The 9768-nt window shown below is 59.0% G+C and overlaps 1 protein-coding gene across 1 annotated transcript; it reads left to right on the plus strand.

The window, feature by feature from the left end:
* Window positions 1-2773: 2773 nt before the first annotated feature.
* On the plus strand, window positions 2774-9762 carry ACKR1 (atypical chemokine receptor 1 (Duffy blood group)). Its single transcript, XM_006029577.3, has 2 exons — window positions 2774-2994; window positions 8150-9762. The coding sequence occupies exons 1-2, from the start codon at window positions 2974-2976 to the stop codon at window positions 9080-9082; spliced, it is 954 nt and encodes a 317-aa protein (XP_006029639.2). The 5' UTR covers window positions 2774-2973; the 3' UTR covers window positions 9083-9762.
* Window positions 9763-9768: the final 6 nt, after the last annotated feature.

The following is a 9768-nucleotide window of genomic DNA, read 5'->3' on the forward strand; positions in this document are numbered from 1 at the left end:
CCTGAGAGCCCAGGATGAATGGGCACTGGGTCTCATCAGCCACTGGATTCCCAGCTAAAACGGCATTTCTCCTTCTCTGAAACCCAGCAGAAGGTGGCAGATGGGCCTCAGCATCATGTCCAGGGAGAGCATATAAAATGATTATATGCTCCTCAGGCAGGATTGGAGAATAGGCCTGATGCCCGGAGGGCACCGTGCTCCTCCCAGCTCCAGCAGCCGCCCCAGGGGCATGGGGATGCACCTGGCCAGTCACTGGGGCAGCAGGGGCCTGAGGGTGGAGAAAGGGCCAGTGTCTGCCCACAGCCTGCTCAGCATTTCCCTCCCAGCTGGCCACCCCCTTGCCAGGTGCTGCTGTCCCTTAGGGCCTGTCTTGGGGTTTTACTGCTTGCTGAGAGGCCAAGGCCAGCCAGCTCCAATGCCGGTGAGCAGGGTGAGCAGGTCATCGAAATCATAGAGTACTCTGTTGGACTGGAAGGGACCTCCATCTACTCCAATTCCCTGCCTGTGGCAGGATCATCCCTGTCCAAACCATCCTGCACAATCCATTGTCTAGCCTCTTAGTAAAATTACTGTCAACCCTGACACAACACAGATATCACACCTGAACCTGCCCCAGGTAAAGCAGGGGAACCATGGCAGCCGCTGTAAAAAGTTGTCAAAATATGCTCCAGAGATCCCAGGTAGAGATCTCCCGCGACAGAGGATTGCAACTCCCCCCCACCCAGTTGGTACCTATCTGACCAGGGGGTAAAATTCCCTCCCGACCCCAAATAAAAGGAGTGGTTTCATGCTGAGCAGAGGGGCAAGATCCTGTAGCCAGAAACCTCTGGGTTTAAGTCCCAGCAGGAGCATTGGCACAGCCCAGTCACAACCCAATGCCTCTAATGTTGGCTTAAACAAAAAATCCTGACATGTAGCAGAAAGGGGGGGGTGTGCATGCAACCATTGCAACCTGCTCCTGGGAGCCTGCGTGGGGACAGCAGCAGAGGCTCCTCAGGGTGGTTCGAAGCACCAGGCTCAGTTGCCTGCTGATCTGCAAAATTAAGGGTAGCTGAACCCTGCAGCTCAACACGAAGCAGAAGTTAGTTGCTTATTCCAAGTTTCTGATTTCTTTTTCAATTCTTCAGCATTTCTAATTCATTACCTTTGTCCTGGATCTTGGTATACTATGCATGAGAGGTCACTATGACTATCTGCAAGTACGCCTAGGCTGGAGCATGGAGGAGTGGAGGCTGCCAGTGCCAAGACCTTCCACCAACCCCCCACCGTTAGACAGTATCCAAAACCCAGACCAAGTCCAGACATTTGGTGCCTCAATGGCTGTCATTATGTACATATCCGGGAATAGAACCTGGGTCACATCTACACAAGGCACTAACTATAGAGTTACCTAATTAAATCCACAGTAAATTGTCTCCGTCCACCCATCCGAAGCTATTAGATGGGAGTAAACTAATTAACTCCGCTGTAATTTGGTACTGCTTGATACAAGTACTAGCCTACTGCGGAGTCACTAAATCCATTGCGATGCATGTGTAGAGGCTGCCTGGGGCTGGCTGGGGCATGAGGGTGCTACAGTGTCGGGGCTGCCTGCCAGCCGGCCCTGCACTGGAGCACCCTCATTCCCCAGCCAGCCCCTACGCAGCACGGTGAGCCAGGTTGGGGCAGCCCTGGGCTGGCAGGCTGACCCCCGGGGCCCTTGCCAGCCAGGACTACTCCACCCTAGCACAATGTGCTGCAGTCCCAGGTGCACATGAAGACGTTGCACACAGGAGCAATAAACTTGGGTGCAAACTGCACTGGAGTTTATTCAGCCAGGCTAATTTCATATGTAGATGAATCCCGTGTTTGGAAAAGATTAAAAAAAGGAATGAAGAACAAGAAACCAACTTCAGCCTCTTTGGCTCAGCCCAGCTGAGGTGCCTGCACGTCTACTGAGCCATCTGCACGTGGCTGCAGAAAAGCAGCCCGGCCCTTGCAGCATGAGGGGGCTGATAAGTAACTTGGGAGCAGCCTCCCGACACGGGGCACAGCCTGCGGCAGACGCTGCAGCAAGGTAATGGCAGCCTGGCCTGCAGAGGGGCCAGCGCTGTCAGCCTCAACTCACCCTGGTAACCTTCACAGTAAATGCCTGAGCGTTTCTCTCTCGTATTTTTTTTGCTGGATGCTCTGCCCACTTGGGAAGGGATATCCAGGGGGTAGGGAAGGATCTGGAGTCAGACTGCTTGATGTGCACTGGTCATGCTTACTTCTGCTAATACCTGTCTCAACCTAAATGCCTAGCGGACTCTTAGGAGAAAAGGTGTCTCTGTTAGAAACATACTTGCAGGGAGCAGATGCTCCAGGCACGTACAGGTCACCTGTAGCGAAGGGAGTCCTCTCTCAGTCCAGGGCCAGTGTCCTTCCTGATGGTCTGAACGCACAAAGCAGACCAATCCCAAGCCTCCCAGCCCAGAGAGGTGAGGATGAGAGAGGAGTGAAGGGGCAGGAGGACGGGGCGGCTCAGGGAGGCCAGAGGCTTGCAAGCCTTTATCTGAGGCCAGCGTGGGGCTGCTGTCACGGAGGTGAGGTGGGCACCCTCGTACCCCTAGGTGTGGTGTGGCTGCTCTTTGACCTGGAAGGGCCGTGTGCTGCATCCGGACAGCAGCCAGGAAAGGGAAGGCCTCCCTTGCCTAAGGGGCACTGTCAGGTTTTCCTGGAGGGGTTCCCCACAGGAGGGCTTCCTGCCTGGAGGGTGCCAGGGACTTACTGGAAGGCTGCCTCCACCCGCTTCCTTCACGCAGGGGCTAGGAGGGGGATTACCAGGAGCAGGCAGCTTATTTGTAACTTCTCAGTTCTTATCTGGTAAGCACAGCCCTTCAGCTCTCTTCAGCAGGGACAGCCCAGCTGAGCCTGCCACGGACCCAGGCAGTCACCGTCGAGGGGAGACAGCCCCGCTGAGCCTGCCGCAGACCCTCACAGCACGTGGACAGGATGGGGAACTGCTACACTCTGGTGAGTCCAAGGCCTCCAACCCCGGCTCCCTCTTGTAGAGCAGACCCTGCTCCCTCTTGTATAGCAGACCCTGCTGCAGGGCTGCACGGGGCTGGCCATGACAGGCAGGGGCCGCCCCAGCCGCCCCCCAACAACAAGGATCTGCCCTGTAGAAAGATGCTCTGCCCCTGGGCTGTGGTGGGCATGTGCCAGCCCTCTTGCTTCCTGAGCCCCGGGACCCCAGTGAGGCGTGCACAAGCTCCCAGCAAGGGCACTGCCACCGCAGGCATTTCACAGCCTCAGGCAGTGAATGGCCCACGAGCGAGGCTGCCTGGTGGCATCTCCTGCTCCTCCAGAGCGTCAGGCTTAGCCGACTCACCCTGGACAGCAGGAGGTGGAGCGCTCAGGTCCCTGCCCACCCCATGGCCACTGTGTGCAGCCCCCTGCGCCCAGCATGCTGGAGTAGAGGGGCTGGGCTCTGTGTTGCAGGGCCTCTTGCCTCGCCCCTGGGCCACGTGCCAGCAGCAGCAGTAGGACCAAGTCCACGTGCTGTGGCCATGGGGAGCTGACGCTTCACAGGCAGGATTGAGGGGGTCTACCTGGGCTTTATGTCCTAGAAATCATAGAATCACAGAGAAGAGGGGCTAGAAAGGACTGCCAGAGCTTGTCTAATCCAACCCCTCCCTGAGGCAGCATCATCCCTATCCAAACCATCCCATACAACTATAATCCAAACTCTGCAGAAGACTGCCATCAGCCCTGATACAACACATCACACTTGAACCTGCCTCAGGTAAAGTAAGAGGACCACATCCTCCTACACAAGTTGTTATATATTTGAGAGATCCCAGGTAGAGGGCCATACCCCACCCCTACTACAGATGAAGGCAATCCTCCCCCCGAGTCTGTACCAAACTGACCATGGGGTAAAATTCCTTCCTGTCCCCAAACAGGGCATTGGTGTGACTGAGCAGAGGAATGAGACCCTCTGGCCAGGAACCTCCAGCTTCAGGTCTCAGCAAGAGCATTGGCACAGCTCAGTCAAAGTCCCCAGGTCTGGTTAGAGCCAGTACCTAGTGCCCCTAAGGAAGGCTTAAAAAACCCCTGACATGTAATAGCAGGGTAGCAGGTTAGGCGTGAGGGATGGGATACCCTCCCAGCCCCATTTGGCAGCCAGCAAAGCCCAAAGCCTGGGAAATCCCCGTGGCAGAACACAGGCATCACTGCACCTAGGTCATCCCCGATCTCTCCTTGAACACCCCCAGGGATGGAGAGTCCACCACCACCCTGTCCTAACAGCGCCGTCTTGCAGAGGTTGCGTTTGGCTGCAGTCGCTCTGCTGTGGGAGAAGGGACGCCAGGAGCCTTTAATCTCCCTGAAGCAGGAATTTCCCAGCTCCTGCCTCCGCCCCTAGGTCTTGGCTCTCTGGCCGCAGGGAGCTCTGACTGCCCGCCAGGCCCTTCACTGTTCCTGGATTATTTTGTCTTCAGCCCCCCCTCGTCCTCTCTCTCCCTGCCCGCACAGCCCGGCATCCAGGCAAGAACGAGGGCCTGCTTCGTGCTGGGAAGTGCAGCTTGTTGTTTAGACAGTGTGTAATGAGGGAGGCCTTGCCAAGCCATTGTTTGCATCAGGATCCCAGCACTTCTTCCAAAAAAAATTCTCCCCAAGGGAATTTCTGATTGCCTGGCGGCTGCCAGCCCCTGATATGCTCCAGCCCTCTGATAGTCTGCCTCCTGATATGCTCCAGCCCTCTGATACGCTCCAGCTCTCTGATAGTCTGCCTGGCAGGCTCGCGCCTGGCTTGTGAGCTCCCAGATGCTGCTTGAGCTGCCCTGCCCTGCCTGGCTGGGGGGTGCCTGGGTTGTGGCTGCAGTGAGATTTCATTGAAAACTAAAGGAGAGTCTGGCCCTTGTCACAGGTGGGAGGCCCCTGCCGCCGCCAAAAGCCATCTGGACGTGGCATTTCCAGAAAGCAATTTCTGCTTGCTAAGGCAGAGGATGCTGCAAACAAAGACCACCCCTCCTGAGCAGGCAGCGAAGTGCGCGCAGTCGGGCTGGTCTCAGTCACAGCTGTAATGGCCCTGCTCTGGCCTGGCACAGCCCACAGCCCAGCACTGTCCCACCGCACGTGGCCTGTGGCCCACAGCCCTTCCTCCAGGTCACAAGTGTGCTGCCTGGAGCAAGCCCCCAGCCCTGCCCACCACAGCTCAGCGGTCTCAGCAGCTTACACTCCCCCGCTCTGCACCTGACCACCGTCCTTCCTCCTCCCCATGCTCCCTGCACCCCCTGAAAGCCTCCCGCAGCCCCTGTGGTCCCCTGCAGATGGGGGTCACTGCCCCACCTCCAGGGACCAGCCCTGAGCTCTCCCCAGCCCGGTGCATCCTGGCCCAGGGGCCAGCACTCACACATGTGAGGGGGGAGGTCCGGGGGGCAGAGACTCCCTGGGCCACATCCTGTTCCCAGCTCCTTGCAGTAGGCAGGACACAAGGGCACAGTCCCTCCCACAGCTCAGGCAGTGTCTACCCCACTCACCAAGTATAAGAGGGGTCCCAGGTGGTGCCTGGGGCAGTGGGCCCAGCTGAGTAACCAGAGGCATGTGGCAGTGCGAGGGCGGGGCTGGGCACATCTGAGCTGCAGCCTCCTCTGAGCGTGGCTGGGGACCAGAGAGATGGCACAGTCGGGGTCCTGCTGCATGCCATGAGCCCTGGCCAGGGAAAGGATAAGGCCAAGGCCAAACCCCTGCCTTGCCAATGTGGCGCAAGCCATGCCAGGGTCCACAGCCCAGGAGACACCTGTCTGCCACACACAACTCCTCGGCCCAGCGGCCACAGGCCCAGGCACAGCGGGGTCCACAGCAGGCAGCTGCTCATGTGGGCCATGGGGGAAGCCGCCCCACTGCCTGCTGTGCCACACTGCTGGTGCCCTCTGCCCCAGGGATCCAGAACACATTTGCCCCCTGCTAGCCAGGCCTGCCCCCATCCAGACAAGCACAAGTGCCCTTGCCTGAATGTGGCAGGAGAAGCCTGAATTCAAAGTTAACCGTAAAGAGCTGGAAATTTGGCTGCCAGTAGGAGCTCCTGTCCCTGCTCTTGCCCTTGCCCCAGCCCCTGCCCCTGCCCTTGCCCTTAACCCCTTCCCTTGCCCCTGCCTCTGAGTGAAGATTTGTTTGCAGCTTCGCTCTGCCTAACCAAGCTTATGTTCTGGGAACAACAGTCAGTAAGTGCCTCTGCCCCCCATGGGCAGGAACAGGCCCAGGCAGTGTTGAGCGCCAAGGGATGCAGCTCCTGGGATAGTGCAGCCTAAGAGGGGCGGACCAGGAGCATCCCGGTGGCACAGAAGCAGCAAGACAGAGAAGGACCTTTCCTACATGGGACCTTTGCTGGAATCCCAAAGATGCCACAGAGAGAACGGGTGAACCGTGGGTCGTTAGAGCAAGGCACCGCCAGGACCCAGCCAAGGTCGCTGGTAGGGCTGACGTGCCACATCTGGCCTGTGTCAGGTGGCCACGGGTCTTCATCAAGTAGGCCATCAAAAGCAGCAAAGTCACACGGAGAGCATTCACTGTCCATTGCATTGCACTGCCCTGGAGTCAGGCGCCAGCTGCCCACCCTGGCAGAGCCCTGCCTGTGCCCATGGGCATGGGACTCAGGGCACTGCTGACCCATCTGGAGATGACTTCTTGGGCCCTCAGTGCAGACCTCAACTCCAGACACAGCACCCCAAGCCTGAGGCTGCCTGACTGCCCTCCCTGCTGGCCAGACGGCAGCGTCCTTCTCCCTCACACTCGGAGAACGCTCTCCAGCAGCCGTGCTGGGCATGCTGCACAGAATGGGTCTGTGCAGGCACAGGTGGGACGAGGCAGCCACCCTGGCTCCACAGCAGCGAGCTCAGGGATGGTCTGTGCAAAGCAGACGGGTCAGGAATTGCCCATCAGAAGGATGTGAGAGAGCAGAGCTCCTGCAAACAAAAACTTCCCAGCAGAGTATTTGGACTTTGTCAAAAAAGTGATTTTCCCTTGGGAACATCCAAGGGGACCAGAACATTTGTGCCAGTCCCTGCCCAGTCCCAGCTCCAGATAACCCACCACGGTCTCTGCCTCTTTCCAGCCGTGCCAGCCTGTGGACGTTGTGGTTTCCCAGGCTGTGGGGTCGGGTCCCTGACCCTCCCACGAGACAACGCCTACTCAGCAGTCGAGAAGGGAATATCTGGCTCCCAGCCGATGTCTCTTGGGAGCTGATGCAAGGCTCCAGGATAAGGGACTTGACTGTCCAGATGTTTTAAAGCCATGTGCTTGGGGTCACTGCAACAAATAGAAAAGCAACATTTCAGATCCCCGGCCGGAGCTGCATCTGCAATAACAACACAAAAGCAAACATGCTGGGGCAGGGGTGTCCAACACAGGGCCAGATCCAGCCTGTGAAGCAGTGTTGCCCTGTCTGTGCGGCTCCTGGAGGGGATGGGATTTGGGGGCAGGGAGAGCAGGGGCAGGGCTGAGCCTTATGGGACATGTGTCTGTGGCAGCAAGGTGAGCGTGAGCGCCGGTGGCTCCTTGTTGCCACTCTCTGCCACCACTGCTCTCCTCACCATTGGAGGTGGGGGTGTATTCTGCCCATGAGGTGCCCAGGGGTCTGGATCCCCTCTGGGAGCTAAGTGAGTTTGACTCCCTGCACAAGGGCATTTCCAAAAGGGCATTTTGGAATTTCCCACAAGGCTTGAACCCCAAGCGTCGCTCAGCTCTGGCAGGCAGAGCCCACCCCCTGAAACTCTCTGGCCTCCTGGGCCCTGCCCAGCTAGGGCAGTGGCATGGGAGCGGGGCATGTGGGTGATACAGGCAACTTGCTGAGCTGCCCCCTCCCTCACTCAGGCACTCACTTGTCTCCTCCATGGGGAGCGGGGCTGAGACACCGGCTCCTTGCTACAGCCATCTCACCCAGCAGGACACAGGGCTGGGCTGGGCCATGCAGCCGGTGGCTGGGAAACACTCTGCCAGCAGTAGGGCTGACGACAGTGGGACTAGCGTGGCCTGGCCAGGGCCTGATGTGCAAGTGCAATGTACTGAGAGCTGACCCCAGCCTGGAGAGGGAAGAGCTGAGGGGCTCTGCCGGGGGGGTGCTGGGCTCAGTCTGGGCACTGGAGAGGGCACAGAGCAAACTCTTCATCATGCTTCTTTTTTCCAGGATAACACCACCCACACGAGCATCAGCTCATCTGATCTGAGGAACCTGAGCCTGTTACTACTGAATGCCTCTGAATATTATGACGATGACTACAACGCATGGGACTACGAGAACTATACTGATTTCTCCTCACCCTGCTACAGCTACTTCTGCCCGTTCCTCAGCAGAGCTGGCCCCCCGTTCCTCGCCACCGCCTCTGCCCTGGCCCTGCTGAGCAACCTGGCTGCAGGGGTGGCCCTGGCCATGTACCCTCGGGTGTGGGGCGACCCCCCACGCAGGGCCCTCGCATGCCAGCTGACACTCAGCACTGCCATCTTTGCAGCCCTGCTGCCCTTCTTCACCGTGGGCATCAGCCAGGGCTGGGTCTTTGGCATCAATTTCTGCCAGTTGGCATACATGCTGTGGCACAGCAGCCTCTTTGCCCAAGGGCATCTGGTGGCCAGCAGCACAGCCAGTACCCTGTGGGACAAGCAGGGCCCCTGGAGCAGTGGAGTAGCCACAGCACTCTGGCTGGTCGCCCTCCTCCTGGCCACACCAGCCGCCATGCTCAGCAATGTGCTGGGGGACACGCATATGTCCTGTGTCCTTCGAACCAACAGTCTGTCACCGCTGTACGTGGCCCATGTCACCATCTGCTTGGCCATCTTCATCCTGCTCCCGGTCATGCTGGGCCTGGCCAAGGTGGCCCTGAAGTGGTGCTGGAGCAGCTGGGCACCAAGGGTCAGCCTGGCCTGGGTGTTCTTCCTCCTCTGGACCCCCTACACCATGGCCCTGCTCCTGGACTTCCTCCAGAACAGGCAGCTGCTGGCGCCCACCTGCGCCTTCCGGGAGGGCCTGAACTTCTTCCTGGGAGTGTCCCAGGGCCTGGGGGTGCTGCACTGCTGCCTGGGGCCCCTGCTGCTGCTGGGGGCAGGGCTCTGCCAGCGGGTGTGACACCGCCATGTGCCACTGGTGCACATGAGCAGGCTGGGGGGGTCTGTCCTGGGCCAGAGGAGCTGGGGCAGCAACCACCCCTGGGGACTGGGCCCTCTCACTAGGCTGTGCAGCCTGCCCTGGGAAGGGCCAGGGCCCCTGCAGCCCTGCCCCAGGCTCTGACTTAAGGGTTGCTTCTGCCTCCAGCCCATCCCAGTCCCATTGCTCTCCATGGAGGTTAGGCTCAGCTCCAGCCAGCTCCTATCACAGCCCTTGTGCATGATGGCAAGGGATGCCCTTCTTCCCCCTAAATTGTTGCTGCTGCGACCATCCCCAGCTCCTTGCCCTGGTCGTCCCTTTCCCCCTGCTCTGCAGCCGGCTGCACTATGTACTATCGCTCTCCCAGCCTGCACAGCTGAGTTGCACTGACCAGTAGCTCCTGCCTGGTCCCCAGCCCTCGACCATTGCCCTGCCAAGAGCCAGACCTTCCCAGAGGCACCTTCACACCCCTGCCCCCTTCAGCTATGCAGCAGGGGCTGAGCAGCTTTTGTACAGCTCTGGCAAAGCCGCTGCAATCTCTGCCTTTCAGCCTCTCCTTCCCCGCAGCTACTCCATGCTCCCTGCAGGCCTGGGATGCCAGCCTGGCCATGGGCAGCTGTGATTGCCCCTTGTCCTGTTCCTGGTCATCTCTGTCACTCGGCACCCGC

This window comes from Alligator sinensis, unplaced genomic scaffold (assembly GCF_000455745.1).
Source record: "Alligator sinensis unplaced genomic scaffold, ASM45574v1 scaffold553_1, whole genome shotgun sequence".
Taxonomy (NCBI): Eukaryota; Metazoa; Chordata; order Crocodylia; family Alligatoridae; genus Alligator; species Alligator sinensis.

Coding starts and splice junctions, on each gene's coding strand:
- ACKR1 (XM_006029577.3), top strand. CDS start 2,974: ATGGGGAACTGCTACACTCTG. Junction 2,995..8,149: donor TGGGGAACTGCTACACTCTG/GTGAGTCCAAGG, acceptor TCTTTTTTCCAG/GATAACACCACCCACACGAG.